At 44.9% G+C, this 26,319-nt stretch overlaps 2 protein-coding genes and 1 long non-coding RNA gene across 8 annotated transcripts in view; 1 reads left to right on the top strand and 2 right to left on the bottom strand.

Moving 5' to 3' along the window:
- Positions 1–8,723, bottom strand: part of ATG7 (autophagy related 7) — an 83,142-nt gene extending 74,419 nt beyond the window's left edge. For 2 of the 3 annotated variants that reach the window (XM_085590761.1, XM_077786052.2), the window contains exons 1-9: positions 8,670–8,723; positions 6,112–6,297; positions 5,880–5,934; positions 4,598–4,715; positions 3,700–3,777; positions 3,131–3,247; positions 2,438–2,587; positions 1,873–1,961; positions 785–906 (exon numbers count right to left, since the gene is read on the bottom strand). In XM_085590761.1, coding sequence (XP_085446887.1) covers positions 785–906; positions 1,873–1,961; positions 2,438–2,587; positions 3,131–3,247; positions 3,700–3,777; positions 4,598–4,715; positions 5,880–5,934; positions 6,112–6,277 — 895 coding nt within the window. In that variant the 5' untranslated portion in view covers positions 6,278–6,297; positions 8,670–8,723. Of the gene's footprint in view, positions 1–784; positions 907–1,872; positions 1,962–2,437; positions 2,588–3,130; positions 3,248–3,699; positions 3,778–4,597; positions 4,716–5,879; positions 5,935–6,111; positions 6,298–8,598 lie in introns of all 3 variants that reach the window. The other variant, XM_085590762.1, reaches the window with a different exon arrangement.
- Positions 8,724–10,939: 2,216 nt separating this feature from the next.
- On the bottom strand, positions 10,940–18,991 carry HRH1 (histamine receptor H1). Of its 4 annotated transcripts, none has more exons than XM_021530489.4 (3): positions 18,828–18,991; positions 14,504–14,666; positions 10,940–13,495 (listed from the first exon to the last, which is right to left on the bottom strand). In XM_021530489.4, exon 3 carries the CDS (start codon positions 13,436–13,438, stop codon positions 11,972–11,974), a length of 1,467 nt encoding a protein of 488 aa, XP_021386164.2. In that variant the 5' UTR covers positions 13,439–13,495; positions 14,504–14,666; positions 18,828–18,991; the 3' UTR covers positions 10,940–11,971. The 4 variants fall into 4 exon arrangements, with proteins under 4 accessions (XP_021386164.2, XP_085446890.1, XP_085446891.1 ...); XM_085590764.1 differs by lacking the exon at positions 18,828–18,991 and adding an exon at positions 17,204–18,787; XM_085590765.1 differs by lacking the exon at positions 18,828–18,991 and adding an exon at positions 18,053–18,787.
- A 479-nt stretch (positions 18,992–19,470) lies between these two features.
- Positions 19,471–25,086, top strand: LOC146766290 (uncharacterized). Its single transcript, XR_014958190.1, has 2 exons — positions 19,471–21,345; positions 21,443–25,086. It is a non-coding gene; the product is annotated as an uncharacterized LOC146766290 (long non-coding RNA).
- The last annotated feature ends 1,233 nt before the right edge of the window (positions 25,087–26,319 follow it).

Raw genomic sequence — 26,319 nt, 5'->3', positions numbered from 1 at the left:
GCTCTCAGGTGTCCCCTGTGCTGCTTTTGCCTGTTCAGCTTCAAACCTAGCACAGAGCTGGCACCATTCTCCCTCAGATCTTTAATGTCAAGCTCAGAAAATTCATTATTCAGTCAATTTTGCCAATTTCAGTCATAATTTCATGGTCCCTAGACCCCATCTGCAAATTCCGTGGAGAATTATGTATCTTAATTACATATAATTAAATAATTTGCAACAATGACATCTGAAGCACTCATAACTTTTTGCCTGAGGTAGAGAAATTTTGTGATACTCTCCCCTACCTAGAAATTAAATCTGAGATTATGTTTTAATATTTCAAGTCTACTGCTTTAAAATACACCTGGATGTGTCACCATGGGATTAAAGGAGCAGTTCCACTCTGAGGCAGGCTTTTATCATTTCAGAACTTCTCCAGAAATTTTGCACCCCATAAATTCACTATTGTTTTTTTCCTACCTGAGGGACTGTATGCAAATTCAACAAGAAAAAATGACATGAACTGCTGTTTTACTGTATTTTCTATGCCACCAGCAGAACTTTTCTTAGCTTTCAATTAGAAACACAATCACAGGAGGAAAAAATTAAGAGAGAATATTCCTCTTCTTTTTTGTTGAAAAAGGAATAATTTCCTTTAGAGACATTTAACAGAAATTCAAACTATTTAAAATCCATTTGAAACAACTTATGCTAAGTAACCACTTTGCAGTAGTAATTTATTTTGCTATGTGAGCAGTGATTAGAAAGGGGATAAAAAAAGGAAAAAATGTTTTTAAAGGATTACCTGGGCCCAAGGGTGCCTCTGGCAGTTTGATTTCAAAGATGATGCTGTGTGTGATGTCTCTCACCCCTTGCAGGGTCCTGTCTCTGAAGCAGAGCACTTCAACCCCCTGCAGAGCACTGCCCCTGCCATTAAAATAAAAGAGAAATAGAGACAGACATGCAACTTCTTTAATAGAAAAGGGACTTGTTTTAACACCGTTCCACATAGGTTTAGTCTTTTGCAGGTTCTGAATGAGGCTTTTTGTCTTGGTACTAAACTTTGTTGTCTTTATCAGGAACAGAAAGAAAAATAATTCCTGAAGGGTAAGAAAATGACTGGTTTGGTGTGACACAGCTCCAAAGCAATGCCACTGTCATCTGTCCTTGCATTTATCCAGCACTGGACAAACTGCAGATTTAATTAAAAAAAAACTGCAGAAAAGCACCAGAGCACACACCAGGTGACACACTGGGACTTTGCTGTGGCACCAAGATCCTCTGAGTTCTCAATATATATCATTTTTCCTCCTTATGATTCAAATTCCCAAACAAAAAATGAGAATTTTAGTGCCTAAACCCCTCTGAACCCCAAGGCTGTGGAAATGTAACACTCATAACTGTGGAAGTGCAGCCTAATTATAGTTTTGTTACAGAAACCCAAATTCATTTGATAATTTAAATCCTTTTTTTTAAAACCCAGAGTGTAAAATTGTGTCTTCCCATTTTCTCCCCAACAAAAAGAAAAAATCAAGTGGTTCAAAAAAACCCCCTAAGAATATCTGATTTTTAAAATGTAAGTCTCCTATTATTGATGCTAATTAATTATTTAAATTCACAGAGTATTTTAAACAAGATTTGACACTGCTAGAGGGTTGCTGGCATTTCCAGGTGGATGTATCCATGTGAGGATTAGCATTAATAGGAATTTGTGATTGACAGAAGTAAAAAACAGAATAATGAATAAAATCAGAATCACTCCAAGTGGATAAGGTCAAAGGAAAACAAAAACAAAATATCAAGTGGGTGATATGAGTGAAATACCATGGACAAAAATATCTCATTTAATATCAACCAATAAATCATCTTTGTGGGAAAGAATAAAATAGGTACCATTTGTGGGCTGCCAGGATCAGGAAGTTTCTCAGTGGCCATCCTGGATACTGGGATAAATTACAAGGATCATAAACTCCAACTGTCACCTGCAAATCAAATTGTTCTGCATGAGAACTCATCTATCCACAGTCATGCAAAGGTTATTTGGCATTTTTAAATAAAACTTCTGGACAGAGCAGGCCTACAGACACATTTTGCATATTTATAAATATTTAATCCATGGTCACATTAGGTTTTACTCAAGCTTTTGCCACAGCTTTGGGATTTATTCAGTCTGGCCTCTTCAGGGACACTGGATGTTCACTGCTTTAAAAACACAATTCGGAGGGAAGCCCAGCAACTGAAGCCTTGCTCCTAACCCAAAATTCTGCACTGATTTTGGGATGATCAGAAAGTGACAGGGCACAGCCCAGCAAAAGAACAAATCAAAGGGAAAACAGCATAAAAATCACTTTACAGCCACCCTCAAGACACAACCACCATGCCCAGCTCAGTATTAGACCTTCAAACCATTCACAGGTTAAAAATTGAATTATATAAAATTATATAAAATTCTTATTACCTTTCCTCCTTGGTCTTGAAAGAAGCCATCCCACTTTTTCAGCAGGGATATCATGACAGAATTATCATGATACTTAATTAAAAAATAAGGCAGGGCTGTCACCCCCTCCTCCTGGCAGAGGTCATCATAGGCTTTCTGCAGGGCTTGAATCTGAAAGTGCAAACACAACTGAACCAACAGCTTTAACAATTTTGCACTGTAAGATGAAAGAAACTAAAATGTGTTTAATTTTTTTCCTAAAAAAAGAAAAAAAATTAACTTCTTTTCCTTGTCTAAACATATATTTTATTAAGAATTTTGTAATTTTAATGACTTGGCTCACTCAGGGTATGCCTCTTTATAGTTTCTTTTAAATTAGATTAAAAACCAAAGCTGTATACATAACTACATATTAATTTTCATTTTTATATATAGCTTAACATATATATCTCAAAAATAAATATAAAATATATAGCTTATCATAATCACCTCTTCAGGATTTGTTTGCCATACCTGCACCTAAACTGAGACAATTTAAACAATCATGGAACAAAAGGTAAACCAAAAACCAACATGGAAATAAAAAAAGTAAAGTTTAAAAAAGAAATTAGAGTCTACAATTAACTCAGGATGTGGTGACAAAAAATACTGAGTTTTAAAGCTCTCAGAAGTTCTCAGTGTTGCAGAATTCACAATCTTTAGGATTTTGAATACCTGATTTAGTGAGAACCTGTCCCCAAGACAGACAGGTTTCTGAGTAATCTGAATTCCATCAGGGAAGCAGAGAGCAGGGTAGCAAAACCAGTAATAGAAATGATACTTTTTTAAATCCTAGAGAAAAAAAAAAAAGTCAAATTATGTAATAAGGAGATATATCAAAATAAATTATACAATACTAATTAAAATTAATGGTTTATGATTTTAACCATGGAAACCACAGGGGTCTTTACTTCACAATGATTTTAGAAAATCATAAAAATGCTAAGGACTTCATTCTCTGTATATGTTTTTATTTAAGATTTAAAGAGACAATGTGTGTACAATCCTTCAGGCTTTGGTAGCTGGAGCATGTAGTAAAGCTTTCAATTTCTTCAACATGAAACAGCTGCTCTATTTTTACTGATATCTGTAAGGCCATCAGGTAATCTTATACATTTGTAGGAAATAATATAAAAATATATTAATGCAGCATTATTATTAATACAAAATATATGAATACTCCTAAAAACAAACTATTTCACTACTTCCACTACAAGTAGTAGACACAAATTTTCTGTACTCACTGCAAATGTCAGCAGCAGGAACCTGTTCAACAGCATTGGGTTCTCCAGAGCAGCTCCAGATTTGATTGATTCCCAGATCTGCCAAGGATTGTGGGGACAAGAAGGAAGAAAAAGGGCAAAGAAACACCAGAGAACATGAGAACAGCTCCAAAAATCTGTAATTCTTCCAGCTACATATAAAGTCTGGAGATAAATATTCTTTAGCATTCTTTTAAACTGAATTAATTCATACAATTATCTGTGTTAAAAGGATTTTAAAGGTGAGACAACAGGGAATTATGAGACCACAGGAATGCGAAAAAAAATCCTAGTTTGGAGTGAAGATATGCATGAAAACTTTGTTACTCAAGGCAATTAATTAAAGGAATCAAGGACAGGTCAAAGTAAAGCATCTTAAATTTGACCTTCACCTCTCCCCAGGCCATGACATTAAATACACTGGTGACAATGCAGGCAGACCAGCCCCTCTCACCCATCTTTTTTTTGCTTTATTATCTCTCATTATCTTTATGATTATTGCTGCTGTGAAGTTTCCCCATCTCTTTGTCACACATATAAATTGTAGTAATCTGGGGTTTAAACCAGGCACTGCTGGTTTTTGGGTACGAAGACAAATTTTAAATATGTGCTCTACAGAATTTAAGTCCCTGGCAGCTCCAAGAGCATTGCAGAGCTTAAAATGTGATGGAGTTCTCCATGTAGAATTAGTTATCATTAATTAGGTTATACTCTTTTGTAGAGAACAATAAAAAGCAAACACCAAACTCTTCTTTCCAGAATAAACTGAATCCTGAGGCTGCTCAAGACTGGAATAGCTCCAAATTTGGGGCAGAGTGTAAAGCACTTCAATGAGTAGAAGGGATTTGGAAACACTCTATGATTTGATTTTAAATCTCACCTCTTTTGCTTCCTTGTCCAGAAGTGCTTTTTTATCACAGGATTTGAAAGTCTCAAAAGTGTTGGTGTTATACAATGTTCCAAAAGCAGGACAGCAACGTGCTGGTATTGAAGCATTCCTGGAAAAAAGCAGGAAAACTCTGGGAATTAACACAGTCATCAGCAGCAGCAATATCTATCTTATGGTGTTAACTTCAACCAAATGATGAGGCACAGCAACAAAATTAAAATTCATTAAATAAATAACTTAATCCTTATGAAGATGGATTGATGGAATAATAACCAGATGTGCAAACACACATCTCCATCATGGCTTCAAAAATACACATGGCATCTGTGTTCTCCCCAAGCAGAGTGACACTAAACCAGGGAGTGAAGCTTTGAATTTCTGTTCAAACAGAAGCTACCTGTGACAAATGGGATTTGCATTGAGAAAAACCAATTTAGGCTGAACTTAGATGCCAGTTTTGTACTCACACTAAGAGTTAGTTAAAATTTGATGTTTAAAACACATCCCAAAGGAAACCCAAGCCAGACAAAAGATTGAGCAACTTTTATAATTTGTAATATCATCAGCTGGAGAAGCTGCTGTTGCAATCAGTATTTTACTTTTGAGATATATTAGGTTAAAATCCTACAATATTTCCTTAATTTACAGATCTGATGGATTTTACTGCCTCCTTTAACACTGATCTCTAAACTTGGTATTTTTCCAGTCATAACAGATAAAACACTTTGGAGGACATTACAGTGTAACAACCAGGGACCTAAAATCTATTTGAAATGCTAATTAAGCTATAAGGGGAAGAGGCAAATGACTAAAAAAACCTCCCTGATGCAAAAAGCTGAGGAAATGGGAAAAAAACTGGTATTTCATATAAACATACATGTAGAAAGTGAGTGAATCTAAGAATTCAGAATATTTTAAATTCAGCCAGAAGGAGTTAATTTTTTTGTGACTCAAAGCAATCTCTCCACTGCTATGAAGTACATTAATTAATTTATTTATCCATGAAAACTGCCTTTTCTGAACTTAAAATGTGCTAATACATGACAAAACCTCAGCAAGATCATTGAAAATTGGTCTAAGAATGATGGTGACTGTAACAACAAGAGCCTTTGGCAAAAAGGTTATTTATTTACTCTCGCATAGAGGGTAAATGAATTTGTTTATTCTCAGGTAGAGTTTATTCTCACGTAGAGTTTCTCTAAGTAATATGTCAATTTTATACTAGGAAAGTGTCTCCAAACACAAATGAAAGCAAACCACAGCCTGTACTTACATATCAAAGGCACTGAACTCCAGTGTCAATCGAGCTGGCAAACCCGGAGGATCACCTGGACAAAAAACCAGCAACAAAGCTCTTTTTAAACCAAAGTATTCAGGTTATTTCCCTTTCTTTGTCGATGCAAATGACAGCGAAACACACAAAATTCCCAGCCATTCTTTGTAGCGCTTCAGCGAGCCGCCGGAGGAGCGGCGGGAGCGGAAGCGGGCCGGGCGGCGGTGCTCACCGTTGTAGTAGTAGCCCTTGATGAGCTTGGGCGTCTCGTCCAGGCGGTACTGGGTGAGCTTGCGCTGGGTCAGCTCGTGCCAGAAGCCGGCGTCCAGCGCGCTGCTGAACGGGGCGAACTGCAGCGGGGCCGGCGGGGCCGGCGCGGCGCGGCGCGGAGCGGCCATGGCCCGGCGGCGGCGGGGCCCTGCGGACACACACAGCGCCCGCTGGGCACGGAACGGCACGGGAACGGGAACGGGAACGGGAAACGGGAACGGCACGGGAACGGGAACAGGGAACGGGAACTGGGAACGGGAACGGCACCGGGAACCGCACGGGAACGTGAACTGGGAACAGCACCGGGAACCGCACGGGAACGGCACCGGGAACGGGAACCGGGAGCGGGAACCGGGAGCGGGAACCGGGAGCGGGAACCGGGAGCGGGAACGGCACGGGAATGGGACCGGGAACAGGGAACGGGAACGGCAAAATGGGAACGGGAACCGGGAACGGCACTGGGAACGGCACCGGGAACGGGAACCGGGAACGGGACCGGGAACAGGGAACGGGACCGGGAACCGGAACCGAGAACGGCAAGGGAACGGCACCGGGAACGGGAATCGGGAACGGCACAGCCACACGGGAATGACACAGCCACATGTCCCCGGGGCCAACACCGGCACGGCACCGGGACTGACACAGGAACAGCAACCGGCACCGGGACAGACACGGCACCGGGACAGGCACAGGAACGGGACCGAACACTGACACGGGAATGATACAACCACACGGCCCCGGGACAGACACGACACCGGCACCGGCACAGGAACGGGACCGACACGGGAACGGGAACGGGACCGGCACCAGGACCAGCACCGGGACCGACACGGGAACGGGAGTGACACGACCCTGGGACCGGCACGGGAACGGGACTGACACGGTACCGATACCGACACAGGAACGGGACCGAACACTGACCCGGGAATGACACGGCACCGGGACCAGCCCCGAACATGTCCATGGCACTGTCCCCGTACATGGACATGAAAACAGCACAGCCACACGGCACCGGGACCGGCACCGGCCCCGCACAGCGACACGGACTGACAGACAACCTACACGGCACCGGGCCCGGAGCCGAGCACGCACACGGGACCAACCCCGCACAGCCACGCGGCACTGGCGGAGAACCTGCACGGCACCGGCCCCGCACCGCGATCCGGGACCGACAGAGCACCGGCACCGGCCCGGAACACGGACACGGCCCCATCCCGGAACATTGACACGGCCCCGGCCGCCCGGCCCCGTCTACGCGTGGCTGCTGCCGCGGGGAGCGGGCCGAGGCCCGGACACACCGACCGCGGGGCTGCCAGGGGCACTGCAGGAACGGTGCCGGGGCTGGGGCTGGGCGGTACCGGGGCACTGCGGGAACGGTGCCGGGGCTGGGGCTGGGCGGTACCGGGGCACTGCGGGAACGGTGCCGCGGCTGGGGCTGGGCGGTACCGGGGCACTGCGGGAACGGTGCCGGGGCTGGGGCTGGGCGGTACCGGGGCACTGCGGGAACGGTGCCGGGGCTGGGGCTGGGCGGTACCGGGGCACTGCGGGAACGGTGCCGCGGCTGGGGCTGGGCGGTACCGGGGCACTGCGGGAACGGTGCCGGGGCTGGGGCTGGGCGGTACCGGGGCACTGCGGGAACGGTGCCGGGGCTGGGGCTGGGCGGTACCGGGGCACTGCGGGAACGGTGCCGCGGCTGGGGCTGGGCGGTACCGGGGCACTGCGGGAACGGTGCCGGGGCTGGGGCTGGGCGGTACCGGGGCACTGCGGGAACGGTGCCGCGGCTGGGGCTGGGCGGTACCGGGGCACTGCGGGAACGGTGCCGGGGCTGGGGCTGGGCGGTACCGGGGCACTGCGGGAACGGTGCCGCTGCCGAGCCCCGCCGGGGGCGGTGCCGGGGGCGGTACCGGGGCAGTGCTGGGGCTGGGGCAGTACCGGGGCAGTGCCGGTGGCGGTACCGGGGCAGTGCTGGGGCGGTGCCGGGGCAGTGCTGGGGCTGGGGCAGTACCGGGGCAGTGCCGGTGGCGGTACCGGGGCAGTGCTGGGACTGGGGCAGTGCTGGTGGCGGTACCGGGGCTGGGGCAGTGCTGGGGCTGGGGCGGTACCGGGGCAGTGCTGGGGCTGGGGCGGTACCGGGGCAGTGCTGGGACTGGGGCAGTGCTGGTGGCGGTACCGGGGCTGGGACAGTGCCGGGGCAGTGCCGGTGGCGGTACCGGGGCTGGGGCAGTGCCGGTGGCGGTACCGGGGCAGTGCTGGGACTGGGGCAGTGCTGGTGGCGGTACCGGGGCTGGGGCAGTGCTGGGGCTGGGGCGGTACCGGGGCAGTGCTGGGGCTGGGGCGGTACCGGGGCAGTGCTGGGGCAGTGCCGGTGGCGGTACCGGGGCTGGGGCAGTGCCGGGGCTGGGGCAGTACCGGGGCTGGGGCGGTGCCGGTACCGGGGCTGGGGCAGTACCGGGGCAGTGCGGTGCCGGTGGCGGTGGCGGTGGCGGCGGGACCCGGCCGCCCGTGCCCGCCGTCCCTTACCGGCTGCGCCGCTCGCTCCGCCCTTCCGGCACGGCGCACGGCGCTGATGCGCAGCGTGTGACGGGCGGGCGGCGCGGGGCGATGGCGTGCGGGCACGGAGGGCGGGCCCGGCCCGGGCCGCCTCCCGTGCGCTCCCGGTTCCCATCCCGGTTCCCATCCCGGTTCCCATCCCGGTTCCCATCCCCCGCCTCGGAGCAGTCGGGCGGGCCCGCGTCCCGCAGCGCTTGGAGCCGTGTGCCGCTCCAACTTCCCCGGCACACGGCGGAGCCCTGAGAAAATCCAGCAATTTAATTTCATTTTAGTCGTGGGAAAGTGCCTAAACGCGTCCCTGCAGTCGTGGTTCCTCTCTGTCTGTGGCCTTTGCTGGGAATGTGGGAAGGGCGGTGAAATTCCCGGCTGGTTCCCGGCCCGCCAGGTGTCCCCGGTGACCACGGAACGCTCCGGGAGCAGCTTGTGCTGCTAAACATCAGTCCCAGCACATCTCTGTGTGTTGGTACACATAGTATAGTAATATGTTAATATAATTAACACATAGTTTATTATAATAACATATATCATTGACATATATGTTAATTATATTACAATATGTTATAATAATATGTTATGGACACAAAATATTGGCTTTTTGCAGGTACTAAAATGGATTTTTATATGTGTAATGTTAAAGTAACTTTGTTATAAAGATGCCGGTTTTATTTCTGTTGTTAATTAAGCTTAGTGAAATTGCTGATATAAGTGTGTATGTGTTAAAGTACCTGCTTGGATGGGATCACATCCCATGAAGACAGGGTGAGGACATTGTACAGAAATGCCAACTGTCAGCACTCACCGTCTGAAGAAAATATGGACTATATTTTGGACCAAAAGTACCAACAGTTATGGACCAAAGCCATTCTTATGGAGGTTCATTCTTATCACTGGAGCTGGTAAGAATGGACTGAAACCACCACCAAGGAATGTGCATGCCCTAAAAAGGCAGAACTGAGGAGGAGCTGTGCTGAACAGTTCTTGGAATTTGTAAACTAGTTTGAGGAAAAGTTGTTACTATGCATAACAGTATATATATGTAACAGGCTGATGCAATAGAAATGGTATATGAAGGGTGTTTCCAAAATAGCAGGTGTGCTCTTGACTGAGTGCCAAGATGCACCCAGCCATAATAACTGTTGCTCTATGGTCCTATTGTCCTTTATTAAAGTTTTAACATTTTTACAAGAGAGTGAACATGTTTTACGTATCTCCTAGAAATCCTCAGACTCTTGTTGTGTTCTCTGAAACTCCATGTCCTCTGACCTTGGCTGTCAACTGGAAAACACTGAAAACATTTTACAGGAAACCACACCTGAAATATTCTCTTGAGCTTTGGCCTTACATTGGTGGGAGGTTTCTCCATTTCTTACCGAAATTTGCTTTCCTCTGCTTCCCTCACATCCAGAGCCACTGGAATTGCCTGTTCAGTGAAATAAACTCAGAAATTTTCTTAGGTACTTGCTATTTAAAATAGACACTATCCCATTTCTCTGTTTTATTGTTATCTAATAGCTATATATATAAAATGTGGTTATCACAAATCCCCTGTCTTTGCTATTAACACAGTTACACAACAATCATGGGTAAATTGGCTTGAAATTAAAAAAAAATTCAGGCAGCTGTGTTTTCCTTGGTTTAGCTGTTTGAATGTTCTTTATTTTTACCAAAGGTTTTTGTTGTCACAGTCACCATCATTTTTAGACCAATTTTCAATGATTTTTATCAATTTTCAATGACCTTGCTGAGGTTTTTTTTGTGTATTAGTACATTTTAAGGTCAAAAAAGGCAATTTTTATGATCAACAGGACAGATTTCTCAGCAGTCCTTGGGTAAATGTGTTTTTTAGCACCAATAACTGTGGCTGACTTTTATTTCCTCGGGGACCATCTAAATTGCCATCCATTTTGGCCAGAATTGCTGTTGCAAATCGGAATAGAAAAAAGAACAATTTAATGGCTGTGAACCTCAGCAATTGTTTGTGAAAGGTCAGGAATTAGAGCATGTGTTTCAAAAAGTTCTGTTCTCTACTGCAAAGAGGTGCATTTTACTACTTGTGCAGGTGTTCCTCCTGCAGTGAAAAACTTGTCTGCATTCTGCGCTGAATTTTGTTGGTTTTATGTTCTCTCTCTGCATTTTGCCTTATTTCTGCTAGATTTAAGATTCCTAATTGCGGTTTTTCCTGAGTGCAACTTGAAACCAAAGTCAATTAATCTCTGAACCTTGCATGATACACTGATATAGCATGGATTTAAGTTTATTTCTTTAGCGTATTTCCCCAATGTATTAAAATGCAGATATATTAGGGCTTCTTTTAATATTGAATCCTTTAAATACAACTAAGAAACGGTATAGAATGTGGGAAATTCATCATCACAACAAAAGGAATGAGAGGAATTTCTTTTTTCTTTGTAACATCAAAGCCAGCCTGGCCTTCAGTTGTACTCCAGCATCTTCTTGAAGTCTTTTCATCGAACATCGAGAATTCTATTATTGTGTTTTTCTCCTGAAATATTTGACAGCAAGATTTATGAAATACAATTAAATATAAAAGGTAGAAAAGGTAAACATATTTTATGTATAATCAGCTATATTCCTCAAGTCTAGAAACAGCAGCACACTCTTCTGGAGCAGATGGTGACAGTATATTGAGCATGGAAACTCTTTTGGGACAAAAAAAAAATCTACTTTTTTTCAGCAAAGTTAATGTACAGTTAATATAAGCATGATATCAAAGAGATACAGTAGCATACACACTAAAACTTGACACTTGATGAAAAGTTTGTGCTTTGGAGGAAGCTATAAATAAATAGGTGAGTTTTTTTAAGCAGTTTCAGGTTCTTTGTGCGAAGTACCTCCACTTGCAAATCTCACTTCACAAGCAATGTATGTAATGGAGTAAGTTGAAAGAGAAAAATTTTTGTGGCCAATGACAGAAATGTGATTTCTTCCTGTTCTGTAGCTGAATAATTTATAATCACTGAAGAGATTTATTTTTGTCTCCATTTCTGTGATAGAAGTGGTGGTCTCAAACAGTAAAAGGTTGACAACAGCGTAACAGTTCATGTACTGACTTTGAGTTTTTCAGATTCTTGACCTGAAGTCGCTCTTCAAATGTGTTAAAACTATTAAATGCACATCTCCCACTTTTACTACCACTTCTTTACAGATTACAGTTTGCCAAAGTCTTTTACTGTACCCATCCTTTGAAACCAGAACATTTTGTTTGGTCGAACTCCTGAGCTGCACTTGAGCTCCAAAACCCCAGCCCAGCATCAATGAATGTGAAGGATCTTTTTAAAAGTCTTCTTGAAATTCTGGTTACAGAGAGGATAGAGGAAGGGGTTTAAGGTGGAGTTGACGTAGCCCAGCCATATGGCGCCCCTGTGCAATTCTAAGAGCTGTTTGTGGTCGTGGAAAGTTATCACCATGAACAGCACGAAGTAGGGGATCCAGCAGATCATGAAGGCTGCCATGATCACCCCCAGCTGCTTGGCTGCCTTCCTCTCCCGGTTGCCGTGCCGGTGGATGCTCCTGGAATGGCTGTGCAGGGCGTGCCAGGTTTTCCTCAGGAATGTCGTTTCCCTGGAGTCCCTGTGCTCCGTGCTCCCCTGAGGATGGCAGGCTCCTTCGGGGCTGGGCTCTGCCTGGGGGACCACCTCAGTGAAGGTGTGGTTGTCTGATGCCCCGCTGGAGTCACTGTCCTGGCAGTCAGGCTGCTCCTTGGCCCCAGGTTTTTTCGTGGCACACGCTCCCCTCTTCTCTGCTTTATCCAAGCCAGGCTCAGGCTTGGCTGTGGTGAGGGAGAAACAGCTCCACTTCATGACCTTCCCATTACACAGGGCCTTTGAAGCCTTGTCAGGATGGCTGAAATGAAGCTCTGCCTCCACTTTTTGGGGCTCTGGGGAGTTTTCCTTGTCTACACCGGGGCTGTTCTCACCAATGATTTGCTCCTGGAGGCAAATATTTTTGTCATCCTTTGTCTTGGTCTGCTGCACGGTGTTTTTTTCCGTGGAGGACAAGTGAGACCTGTTGTTGAGCTCTCGGTGCTGGCAGTGTTTTTGAACAGCCCTGAAGATTTTGCAGTAGAACCACAACATCAGCAGGGAGGGCAGGTAGAAGTTGAAAATGGCCGCCAGCACTTTAAACCAGGTGACTTTGAAGAACTCCGTCTCACACTTGTTTTCCTCCACCGTCCTTTGCCCGTTGTTGGCAAAAAGGTGCCAGCCCAGGATGGGGATGACCCAGGTGAAGGAGAGCAGCCAGACCCCCAGGATGAGGAGCGAGGCTCTCATCTTGGTGCGGTACTTGAGGTACTGGAGCGGCTGCTGCACCGAGCGGTAGCGGTCCACGCACAGGATGAAGAGGTTGAAAATCGAGGCCGTGCTGGCCACGTAATCCATGGAGAGCCAGAACAAGCAGGCTTCCAGCCCCAGGGGCCACGCAGGGCTCAGCAGGTCCACGATGTTCAGGGGCATCACGGCCACCCCCACAATCAGGTCAGCGATGGAGAGGCTCACGATGTATAAATTACCCACAGTCTGCAGCTTCTTCTCCATTTTTACAGCGCACAGCACTAGAATGTTCATGACAATGGTGACCAGGGAAATGCCTCCCAGGAGCAGACCTAGGAGGGCTGGGGGAGTGTTGCTGGAGGCCTCTGTTGTGTTGTTGGACATCTTTTTTGCGGGCACACGGAGTGAGAATCGGAGTGGGCGTCCAGGCCTTGGACGTTCAGTCATGGTTTGCACTCCTGGATGAAAACGTGTTGGGTTGCTTGGGAATTTTTATTTCCAGAACTAGAGGAAAGAAAAAAAAGCATACTCAGTCGCTGTAGTAATAAGATAATAAAGCTAATTTGTGCCTCAGCTTAGCACTGTCCCTTTTAGGGCTTTCCTAAATAACAAATTTTTACAACATTCTAAATACGGGTAATTTGTGTTTTATGAAACCCCACTAACCAATCCTGAACAGTTTTCACAGATCCCACAATCTGAAGAAGAAATTGAATTCCTCACAGTTTTAATTCATTATATCTCATTAAACAGCTGATCATGAACCATAACATAAGCTCCATATTGGCAAACCAATTTAAAATGTGCTAGTAAAAAGCAATATTAACATGTTTTGTACTAAATAATTTAAACAAGCCAGTGCTTATTTACAACCTCCAGCTAACAGTTTGAGAATCCAGCAGCTGGCAGTCATTCAAATTATAGGTAATGAGTAATCTCTGCCTACACAATTTAGGCTCACACAGATTTCAAACATTTAAAGATGCCAGGTCTATTTGAGATCAAATAATGGGATTTTTCAGGATTAATAAGCATCTTCTGCTTCCCAACTGCTAACTTCATGTATTGATCCACAGTGCAGAACTGATTAATAATATTTTGTATCTTGGAGCAAATTATCAACTGACCAAATTCTGCCTCCAGTCCATTGCTGAAAAATGTCTGTGAGGGTAGCACACATTCTGTGCCATTTCATAGCTTGTCTGAGTTTATGTTCTGGTAGATCTCTTAAAGCAATAAGGAAGGAAATTGAGACTGTGAATATATTTGCTCAAAGTATTTACACAACTGACACTGAGGTATGCATGGGATTTCTCACCCTCAGAACTCTAAACATGGCCAGAGCAATACAATGCAACAGATTGTTCAATAATCAGCATTTCCTATTGAAACTCAGTGATGCAATACTTCATTTAACTTCATCCTTTTTATTCCAGTAATCAGGGTTTAAACTCAAATGATTTGTGCTGCCTTATGAGAGGTCAAATTCCTTCTTGCCTGGGCTTTACTCACAGGTGGGTGTCGGGAGAGGAGCCGTGTCCTTGGTGCCAGCAGCATCCATAGGCAGAGGAGACAGGAGCACCCTGGCGAGTGCTGTGATCCTGGATTCCTTCAGGCTCTGCCAGGACAATTCCTCTGTGCCAGCTGCTCACAGCTCAGAGCCCTTGAGCATCTCCTGAGAATGAGGACAGAAATAACTCCATGGGTGTTGAGGACAGAAATAACTCCATGGGTGTTGAGGACAGAAATGACTCCATGAGTGTTGAGGACAGAAATGACTCTATGGATGTTGAGGACAGAAATTATTCCATGGATGTTAAGGACAGAAATGACTCCATGGATGTTGAGGGCAGAAATTACTCAGTTGATGCTGAGGACAGAAATTACTCCATGGATGCTGAGGACAGAAATGACTCCATGGAAATTAAACCAGCATGTCTGGAATGTGGTTACATCCCAGGCTGTGTCTTTGTCTCCACCTCTTCAAGTGTGTTTGAGTGTAGGGGGCATGGCCAAGGCAAGGAGCTGGTGTAAGATGCTGGAATGACTGATCTTCACCCCCACATACTTCCATTCAAATGGATGGTAAAATAAAGGGAGAAAAGGCAACTTTAAATGAGTCTTCAACTGAAAAAATACCAGCAAAGAAAGCCTCTTTGGAGAGCTAGACAGCTCTCCTTGGTTGCATATGAAATACATGAACTACATTTGGGCTTGGACTGCATGATCTCCAGAGATCCTCCCAGCCCAACAATTCTGGAATTCTGTGAATAAAACAGTAGAATGCAATAAATGGTGTTCACTGCTTCCCAAACCTTCTCCTTAGCATTGCTGAGGTTGGATAGGGCAGGATTTGGGAAGCAACTTGCAGAATTGATCAGGAGTGCTCCTGTTCCAAAGCAGGTTAATGTGCCCTTTCTTCAGGAGCTACTGATGCAATTCCTTATCTCTAACTCAGTTGCCAGTAGAAGAAAGCAATAATAATGAATAAATGGGGTTTAATGTTTGCACAGTTTAATTACACTGAAACAAAGTACACTAAGACAGGACAGATTGAAAAAAAAAAAAAACAACAAAAAAACAGGAAAGAAACCAGCCCAAAACTTTGGATTGCTTTGTGGAAATTCTAAACCCTGACCTCACCATAAAATGCCTCTTTAATTTTTGCTGTTTGGGAAGCGCTTTTTCTACAGGGAGGCTCAGCAATCATGATTTGTTATTGTATTACATTTCCAAGGAGCAAGAATCTATTGGGAGATGCTAAGTGGATGCCTCGGTGCCTCATTAGTGCAGGTACAATCTATTAAGCCCTGACTGAGTGGGAGAAAGTTTCCAGAAACTGGCATGTCTCTTGCTGATAGATTTTTAAGAAATTACAGCTCCAAAGAGCAAAATTCTTGCTCATCAGACTAAATTCAAGCAGAAAGTGAGATTTTAATTCAGATGGTCTTTACTCACTCTGTTGTACTTAAGAAACTTATTTATTTCTAGTGATTTTTTTCCCCTAAATTATTCTTGAGTTTTTGAAAGTACTAACATGCTAGAAGTTTGATTAATTTCCTTCTCAAAAACTCATTTATCTCTCTGTAAGGGAACAGTCCCTAGCCAATGGCTGGCAATATTCAAGGAATATTTTTTATAAAAAGTAAATGTAAAAACTTGGTTAACCTGCCTGTTGTTCCCACTCAAATGACAATGTCTCAGCCCAGCCAGGACAGTTTGGAAGTGTAGCTTCAGTATCCTTCAAGCAACATAACCAGCTACTTATTTAAACAATTTTCTACACACCACTGTATTTACTTCCTTTTTTTCCTAAGTAAATTTATTATGTTTAAGTTCCAGCCTTAACCTGAAATTATCAGGAGATAGATACAGACTTTTTTGACACTGGCTGGCATTTTTTAAACAACTCTCTTTAACACTTGGCCTATATTCCATGAATATTAAAAACAGTTAACAGAAGATGGATGCATTCCAAAGAATGATTTGGCCTTCCAAATATAAGCTCAGACTTCCATGCAACTCTTCTTTTAGCAGCTCCGTTTTCTAATTTACGCTGTTCGAAATGTCATTTTTTCCATGACAAGATACAGTCTTGTTCTTGTGATAGCATTTCCCAAATATGGATTATTGGATTATTTTTTCCAAGAGGTTGGAGGAAAAACTCATCTTGACAAGAATCCCAGAGCTTCCAGATATGGTATTAATTTTCCCAGCTTGTCTAAACATTATCAATATCAACTAATTTGTCATCAATGTAATCTCTTAGCAAAAGAGTATTTAAATATAATTTTCTTTAAGTACTGCTGTGCTGTCTTATATTCTTTGCTCTATTACCTGTGTGTAAAAAGAGAGTTTGCTATAGATGCCAGACCTGTGAAATTACTCTGTAATGAAAGAAAAGTCCTTTGTGCTGTGATGCAGGAAATAAACCCTTGAGCTGTAAAATCCCTTATAAACAAAGGGGAATTTCCAGGGAATGTGGGGAAAAGCTGAGCAGCTGCAGTGGTGCCTTTCTGTTCTGGGTTTGGAACCCATTTTTCTAACTCAGTCTAACAGGACATCTTTCCTACAAGGATAGCAAAAAAAACCTTGATTTTTTTTTGGACTCCACCTTGTCCTACTACTGACTCCAACCCCTGACAACTGTAAAATTGGTGACTTTATCCCTCTGCATCAGAAATACAATTAACTTTTAAAAATGTAACTCACCCTGTCATTCAAACATAAAGATCTGGTTCTTTCCAAGTGGCTTGGGAGATCACTACTCACAAAAGTAAAAAATAAGGTATGTGAATAAGAGCTGGGAGTTCTTTCAGTGGTGAAGTTGAATCACAATGAAAAGTCTTTAGGGATTTACTTTAATTCAGCTCAAGTGAACTTTTGGTGCTTTGGAACTGTGTGAAATCCATCACAAAATGGATAGATTTAAAAATCCTAGTGGGTGTGAGGAGTGGAACCTGTATATTCAGTCTCTTCAAACATCTGGTGAATTTACCATAGTAATTTGATGAGTTCCTTCATATTTTAGCAATAACTCATTGTAAATATGAAAATTTTCCTTTCTAGAAATACACACCTGACTTAAACAAGCTCCTTGATTGTTTTTTTTTTTTTTTTTTTCTTCAGGCAGCTTTAATGTTTTTTGTGGGATTAAGCAGATGGTAAAAGGACACAGGGTTTCTTAATAGTGAGAGAGCCTGGTGTGGTGCAAGTAAAAACTTTAAAAACATCTTATCCAAGAATTCCCATTCCTCTCCATCATTCTTGTCTGTAAAGGAAAGCCTGGGGTGGCCACATCAAGAATGGGGTAAGTTTTAGGGCAGGTTATGTCCCTGCTTTAGGTTCAGCCCCCTCAGGATGTGCTGGACTGGTATATGAGGAAAGATATGTATGAAAATAATGCATTTACAATTTTTCCTCGCAAGAGCACCATTGTTTTCAGAAGGGGTTGAGGGTTTAAGTTATTTCTCATCCTTTCTTCCACTGTTCTCCCTAAAAACAAGGAACCCACCCCTCCCTGCCTGTTTTTCCCTGCCAGGTACCCTTCCCTTCCCTTACCAGAAAGATGCTTGAAAGAAGAGCATAAATATTTTCTGTGCAGACAGGAACTCCTCAAAACCATCTCAATTCAAGTGTGGCCGTTAAGTACAGTGGGGAATCTGGGCTTTATCCATCTGTTTCCCCTCCCTTCCTTCCCATTTCCATGTGAGCATCCCCTCCCTGCTCTGGTCTTTGCTGCGTGACCCGCAGCGACTCCTCTCTGCCCGGGGGCAGGGGGGAGCCTGGGGACCTTTGGAGCTGCTGGATCTGCAGCTTGGACAAATGTCCTCCGGGGGAAAAGCTGGCTGAGCTTCCTACAGGCTATTGCTGCACTTTTAGGATTTTCCTTCAGCTCGGTTTGCCCCTACGGGAGACTCTTTGCTCCACTCTGCTGCTCTGGGCTGGGATGCGCCGGGTCAGGAGCAGCCAAAATCTGCCAAGGGCTCCCCAGTTTGTGCCGAGGGAGAGTTCTCAAAAGCAGAATGTGTTTGCTAGTGAGCTGTGCTGCTCCTGTTTGCTTTCCTTCCCTGCTCCTCTCGCTGCGCTCGGGGGGGACAAGCGAGTTCCGAGGAGCCGCCCGCGCTCCCCCAGCCTCCGATGCCTCCGATGCCTCCCATCCCTCCCATCCCTCCCATCCCTCCCATCCCTCCCGTCCCTCCGGTCCCTCCCGTCCCTCCGACCCCTCCGATCCCTCCGGTCACTCCGATCCCCCCGATCCCTCCAGTCCCTCCAATCCCTGCCGCTGCCCCTCGCCCCAGCTCCCTCCTGCCTTTCCCCGCCGCTGGTCGCTCACCAAAGGCCGGAGGAGAGCGGGCAGCGGCCGCGGCAGCTCGGGCAGCGGGGCCGGGCGGAGCCGCTCCGCCTGCCCGGGGCTGGGCTGGGCCGGGGCGCGGTGGAGGCGGAGGAGATGGGATGCGATGGGAAGCGATAGGAGGCGAAGAGAAGTGATAGAATGCGGGGGGGGGGGGAGGCGTGGCAGGTGGTGGGAAGGGATGGGATGTTTTGGGAAGCGGTGGGATGATATGGGAGGTGTGGCAGGCGGTGGATGCTCTGGGATGCTCTGGGAAGCGCTGGGATGCTTTAGAAAGCGGTGGGGTGCTACGGGAAGCGGCGGGATGCTTTGGGAAGGGGCGGGATGCTATGTGAAGGAGTGGGATGCTATGGGAGGCGTGGCAGGCGGTGGATGCTTTGGGAAGCAGTGGGATGCGGTGGGATGCTTTGGGATGCGGTGGGATGCGGTGGGTGCGGTGGGATGCGGTGGGATGCTTCGGGAAGCGGTGGGAAGCGGTGGGATGCGGTGGGATGCTTCGGGAAGCGGTGGGATGCTTCGGGAAGCGGTGGGATGCGGCGGGATGCGGTGGGATGCGGTGGGATGCGGTGGGAAGCGGTGGGAAGCGGTGGGATGCGGTGGGATGCTTCGGGAAGCGGTGGGAAGCGGTGGGATGCCGGCCGGTCCCGCCGCGGCGCTCCGGGACGCTGCCGAGGGTCGCTCCGCTCTCTCCGGGGAAGAGCCCGGCTCTGGCGCTGCGCTGCCCGCGGCTCCGCTCTGCCCGCCCGCCGGAGAGCCCCGGGTGTGGCCGCAAACCTGCGGAAACGTGAAATGTGAAATGTGAAATGTGAAATGCGAGCTGGCTGCAGCGGGGACGTGACGTGGGGGCTCACCCGAGCTGACCCCAGAGTCTGCGGAGCATCCGAGAGCACGTCCCGGCCTGGGACCGTGCCAGCCCTCATCAGCCACAGCGCTGTCACCCTTCTCTGCTCAAGTACCTGGAGTTTCTTGTAGTGGAGCTTTCTTACACAACTACTTCAATATTGTAAATGCAGGCGAACCCAATGGGATGAAATGATGATGTCTGACTCAATTCAGAAGGCTGAATGGTTTCTGTATTATCACTATGCTAAAATGCATTAATATGCTATACAAAAGGAGGATACTAAAGCTACATACTACTTTCTCTGACTCTAACTAACACAACGTCTGACTCTCTCTCGAGAGTCCAGACACAGATGGATTGGATTGGATTGGATTGGATTGGATTGGATTGGATTGGCCATCAGGATCAATCAATCCTCACCAGAATCCAACCAAGCGCTCACCGCAGGTAAACAATTCTCCAAACACTTTCCACATGGGAAAAACAAAGAGCAGAAATAGAAATAGTTTTCTCTTTCATTTCCCTCTGTGCACCTCTATGAAAAATCCTGAGAGGGAGAGAAATGTGCTGCCACACTTCAAGACCTAGAAAAATGCCACATGTGTAACACATTATTGTATATTCAGCTAAACTGATGTTTTTGTGATTCACATAGGTCCAGTACATCTTCTCTGTGTTAAAGATATGCATAAGATTTGGGAGATTTTTTTGCAACTATCTTACTCATATTCATTCCTTTCTTTAAGATCATGCTTATTTTCCCCTCATTTTAAAAAAATGTTTAGAAATGTGTTGCACAAAACTCTCTGTGGAGTCAAACACGGAATTTTGTTATGTAGGTGACAAAGAAATTGTGCAACGATGTTTTTTGCAAACAGCATTGTTGGGCACTTGGTAACTTCATTGTTTGAGCAACTGGTGAAGAGGTATTGTGAACTTTGCACAATTCCTCCCCACCATGAGCAAACAGGAAAATACAGGAAATCCCCATGTACCTGCCCTCAGTCTAAGAGGATAACATTCATTGCCAAAAGATGCAACTCTCAGCAAAATGATACATCCATTAGCTCCTTTTTTGCTGTTACTAAGGCAGTCTTTTTGCCCTTGAATTGCTCCCTGTCCCATTGCAATTATGATAAACCCAATTTGGGTTTTGGGACGAAGCTTAGGTCCTGTCTCTGGGTGTGAGAGCAGGGAGCAGGCTCTGCTCAGTGCTGCTGAGAAGCAGAAAAGGCAGCAGGCAGGAAGGGATGCACTGGACAGGAGGCACAATTTTCCCCTGGACAGTGACCAAGCACTGACCAGACTGCTCAGTGAGGGTGTGGGGTGTCCCTCCCTGGGGATGTTCCAGAGCTGTGTGCCCACAACCCTGTCCCTGTGCCCTGGGATGGCCCTGCTGGAGCAGGGAGGTGGCACCAGCTGAGTCCTGTGCTCACTTCCAGCCTGAGCCGTGCTGGGATTCTGTGCTGAGAGGTTTTGCCCTGGAAAATGGTTGTGCAAGAGGTGAAAGTCTTTTCTTGCTGGTGCCTGTACACAGGATTGAAGAACAAGTTGTGTGCTCCCATCCCACTGCCCAGCCCAGGATGTTTCTGCAGCAGTTTCCTGCTCAGTCTCCTTTGCTGTTTGACCTCTTTGCTGAGTGCAAACACTTTTCAGGTAGCACACTCTAAATCAGGGCTGTTTATAACTTTTATATAACACTGATTTGCAACTGCTCCCTGTGTTTATTCTCATTTGGACTTCTTCCATGCAGACGAGGCTTCCTACAAGCACCACCAGAGATGGAGGCCTTAACCCCCTGCTGAAGTGCTGCTGTGAGATGTTCCTGCCTCCCAGCAAACGTGTTTGTTCCAAACTGGATTTAACGTCCTTTAGAATGCCAGGAGCTTTGTCCTGCTGAACATAGAACTGGAATTTGCATTTATATAGAAAGGACCAAAGTAAAGCACAGAGTTCCAGCATGGCTCAGGCTGGAAGTGACCACAGGGCCTCAGCTGGTGCCACCTCCCTGCTCCAGCAGGGCCATCCTAGGGCACGTGGATGGGATTGTGTGCACACAGCTCTGGAATATCCCCAGGGAAGAGACCCCACAGCCTCTCTGGTCTCTGCTCAGGGCTGGGCAGAGGGGCAGGATAGTTCCAGATGTGCCCCAGGGCAGAGGGACAGGATCATTCCTGATGTGCCTCACAGGCTGGGCAGAGGGGCAGGGTCACTCCAGATGTGCCCCAGGGCTGGGCAGAGGGGCAGGGTCACTCCAGATGTGCCCCCAGGGCTGGGCAAAGGGACAGGATCACTCCAGATGTGCCCTAGGGCTGGGCAGAGGGGCAGGGTCACTCCAGATGTGCCCCCAGGACTGGGCACAGGGACAGGATCACTCCAGATGTGCCCCAGGGCTGGGCAGAGGGGCAGGATTCCTCCCTGACCTGCTGGGAGTGCTTTTCCTGATGTCCCCAGGATGCCACTGGCCTCCCTGTCCCCAGGACACCCTGCTGGTCACACCCCTGGGAGCTGTCACAGGAAGGAGCCCGGGAGATGAACCTCTATGGTCTCATGCCCCGAGATCTGTGTTCATTTTGAAATTGTAATTTATATTGTCAGGCAATACGAAAGTTGTCATCACATGTGAACAAGCTCACAGAGGCTTATAGATAAGAGTTTCACAAAATATTTGTACAAATTCAGCAGTCTTTTACAAATTTCTCAGGCTTTTCAAGCTTCCTCTTAAAAACTTCCAACCCAGGCTACTTTTGCTGGAGGATTCTGAAGAAATCCTATTTCAAACAAGCTCTGATGGAATTTCAAACAAAGCAAATGGATTATGCTCGGGGACATGGAGCCCTCTTGATTTACACCATCATTACTTTTTATTTGGGAAAACTGAGCAGCAGGCTAATAATAGTACAATTTTGAGTGTTTGCCAGGGTTTTTTTAAATGTTCACTGTGTCTGCATGCCCACTATTCTTGTTTTTAATTCTGCATATTAAACTTCAGAGTACTGCAAGAAATTATTAAAGTAGATTTTTTGATTAAATTTGCAGATTTGTATAAATAACAAATAACAAATAACAAATAACAAATAAATAATAAATAATAAATAATAAATAATAAATAACGACAAATAATAAATAATAAATAACAAATAATAAACAGTACAGTAATCCACTCATGCAGATGAGTAAATCTTTGTGAATTCTTTTTGATGCCCATTATGCCAAAAGTAGTAATTCGTGATAGATGACATACAGGCTGGGGTTGTTGTTCTGTATTTTCTTCTATTGATTCTTTTGGATGCAGGCAATCTTCTGTTGCCAGCATGTATTTAAAATATCTATAATCTTTATGTCTTTAATGATCTCCATGACTTGCTGCTTCCAATGCACATAAACCATTAAGTTATTGTGCATAACTTGCCAATTTGGGAGACTAAATGTCATGAAACTCACTTAGCAAATTTTTTTTTTCTCATTGGAAAACCCCCTATTGAATTGGCTTTAGCTCCTTCTCTCTCTTCTGGTTGCCTCTTTTTAAAATTACTGAAACATTTACTTCACATATATACTATTTATATATCTATATTTATATATTTGTATTATGTATATTTTTATTTGCATTCGTATCCATATTTGTGTGGCTGTTCCTGACTGAGCCCAATAAATGTGAAGCTGTGCACCTGTAGATCCTGGGAGTGGAAGATGAAGCCCATGTTTCTTAGTCTCTAATTAAAATCTGCAAAGCAAAAGCTGAGCTGCAGAACATCATCTTAAGAACATCCTAAGCATTCATGGAGCTGAAGAAGTAGGCAGGTGGGTTCCAGCCACATGTATGCAGTTATAAATGCTTTAATAAATGAATTTATAACGGGGTCACCTATATCCCCTTTCCCTCAGGTCAGGCTGCAGGAAAATGAGCCAGGCAGGTTAAGTTTGATACTCCCTGACCAGGATCTGGTGTGAAGTTTGAACTCTGACTCCACATTTGTTTTGTGCTGGTTCTTCACCTGTTGGGTGTAGTTTTTGTCTTTAGGGGTTGCTTTGTTATCAGGGGATCCACATCATTGTTATATAAGCATGAAGTATTTAATACAGGCAATTTTTCTGCTGCTGCCTTTAATATAAGTCAATGAATAGAGGTATAATGGATATTGTGGTATCTTTGCTAATCAGCCTCCAATGACCTTTTTTGTTGTTTTTTTGGACACTCTGGTGGGTGTTTTGTTTGGACAGTGCTGGGTTCTGAGAAATGGAGCTCTGGGATGTATAAAGCATAAAAATTCAATTATAAAATAAAATTTTATCCCATATAAAATTCCCATTAAAGTTCCAACATGCCAGGTACCTAAGGGAAATCTGTTTAAGTGAATGCCCCACCTGTCCATTTGGCTGGTCAATTTTTCAGCCATAGGTCAAGCACATTTACATGGAAAAGTTAACTCCAAGTTCCTGAGAATATTAGCAGGAATTACATCGTTAGAGATCTATGAAGTGGTAAAATTTCCCTAGAAATCTCAAAATAGACGTCTTCAGAAAACACTTGAGAACTTGGCTTTGGGGACTGAAATTGCCTGATATTTGTCTTGCAGATTGTGAGGAGCCCTGCTCCAGATAAACGGGAAGATTTATTATATTTTTTAAATATGCTCAGTCTTTCTTTGTGCTTACAGCGAGGGATTTATTCTGGCATGGGATAAAACACTTCTGTCAGAGAAACTGCACAGCAAAGATAAACCAGTGGAGATAAGAAACAGCTTTCTACCCTTCAAAGGGCTCTATTGTGTCACAAGGGCAAAAGAGATATTCACCATAAGCAGGGAAACACAAAAAAAAAAAAAAAAAAAAGGAGTTTTGCTGTCTGAAATAGGGGAATAGATTCTGGAATAGGGGTGGAGGAAAAGTGCTGAGGGATGAAGGTGTGGTGTAATCACTCAGCTGCACATTCCCAGACACCCATCCAGAGCAAACTGCTCCTTCCCTGCCTTCCACCTCCAGTGGATTGTGTGAGCTGGGATATCACACCCTGATCCCCCAATTCCAGATCTTTCAGGCAGAAATCCTGAAAGAAAAGTCCTAAGCCAGAGTTTGTTCCAGAGGGATTCGTGTCCCTCCTGGAGCTGGCCAGCCCTGCCTCTGCTCAATTTTAGGAAGCTTCCAGGGATGGGAACTCCACCTCCTCTCTGTGGAAGTCACTCTGGCATTGCACTGCTCTCCTAATGTGAAGTTCAGGCACTGAATAAATGAGATTATGGGGTAAAACAATAAAAAGGGCTATGGTTATCCTTGAGGGGTTTCATTGGGAGTGGAAGTGGAGGAAGGAATGAGGTGGGTAGCCTGGAAATAGTTTAAATAATAAATATACTATGGCAGTGTATATATTTAATAAACATCTGACATTTTAACCAAGGGAATAAGGCTAAGAAATTTTCATTAAAAATGCCTTTTGAAAATGATGTTTTATTTATTCAGTTTAAATATGAAAAGAAGTATTTTTGGTGTGGGAAATCATACTTTCATCCTGAACTCACAGTTTCCATCTTTGGTTTAAATCTCTTTTCATGGTTTGGGGGTAGCTGTGAGCCAGGGAACACAGTCAACCTACAAATTATGATGGGCATGGGTATGGGGTTGAGTCACAGAACAAGCCAGTTTGGGAAGGCTGGACAAAATTTCATTGTCATTCATTTCTTTGGGGTCTTTAAATTCAGTCTGAGCTTTTCTACACAGGGATACAAAGGGTAGAGGGTGAATCTCTAGTGAAAATAAATAATCTTCCTTCAAGACCCTCCAACTTTCCTGTTGTGAACAGAACATAATTCAAAAATTAATGACAAATAAATTAATTAATTAATTTATTTGTGATTAATGACAAATAAAGAAACCAAATTCAATTTTCTAATTCAATCAAAGTCAATATTTCCTAGTGAAAATACTTCAATTTCTCCATGCATGGATGTTGATATGCAGAATTTTCTCCAAAGGAGATGAGTTTAATTATTTCAGACTGCGACAAGAGACAAGAAAAAACAGTTTCCAAAACATGGGAGCATTGTGGAAGCTCCTGAAAGGAAGAACTAAGAGAACCTTGATTTATTTAATATCTGTGACTGTGCAAAGTTTTTATTTTTTTATTGTTTTTGTAAAGAATGGAAACACCTTATGGGGAGAATTTTTTTTGGGATTTCTTTGCTTGGTTTGTTCTTTCTTGTGTTCAGCCACCACATAAATAGTTTATTCATATTAATGCTTCTGCTAAGGACTGTTCCAGCATCTCTGCTTTTGAGCTTCTAAGAGCTGGCCATGCTGGAGATTTCCAGAAATCCTGGACTTTGCTGTTTCCCACTGTCTTTCTTTACTTCTGATGCTGTTGAGTGAATGTTTGCTTTACATTTCTGTCATTTCCAACATAAATGTTATTTATATTCTTGCCTCCACACTGGAGCTGTTAAGGTGGGTAATTGCCCATGAATTTTAAACAATACTGGCTGATTGTCTCTGTGGAAGAACAGAAACTGGCCAGGAAGAGGATTCTGTTCTAATTCCATCTGTGTGCAGATGATCTGTTTTTAGCTGGAGCTGAAAGGTGAGCCTTGTTCCACACCAGGCACTGATACATAAATACCTTTTTAAAACACACAA

Source organism: Lonchura striata, chromosome 12 (assembly GCF_050655825.1).
Source record: "Lonchura striata isolate lonStrDom1 chromosome 12, ASM5065582v1, whole genome shotgun sequence".
Taxonomy (NCBI): Eukaryota; Metazoa; Chordata; class Aves; order Passeriformes; family Estrildidae; genus Lonchura; species Lonchura striata.
Note: the sequence above shows the minus strand (reverse complement) of the source record. Positions and strands in the feature narration are given on the sequence as shown.

Bases quoted from the DNA above. Each gene is read 5' to 3' on its own strand.
- HRH1 (XM_021530489.4), bottom strand. From the start codon at position 13,438: ATGACTGAACGTCCAAGGCCTGGACGCCCACTCCGATTCTCACTCCGT.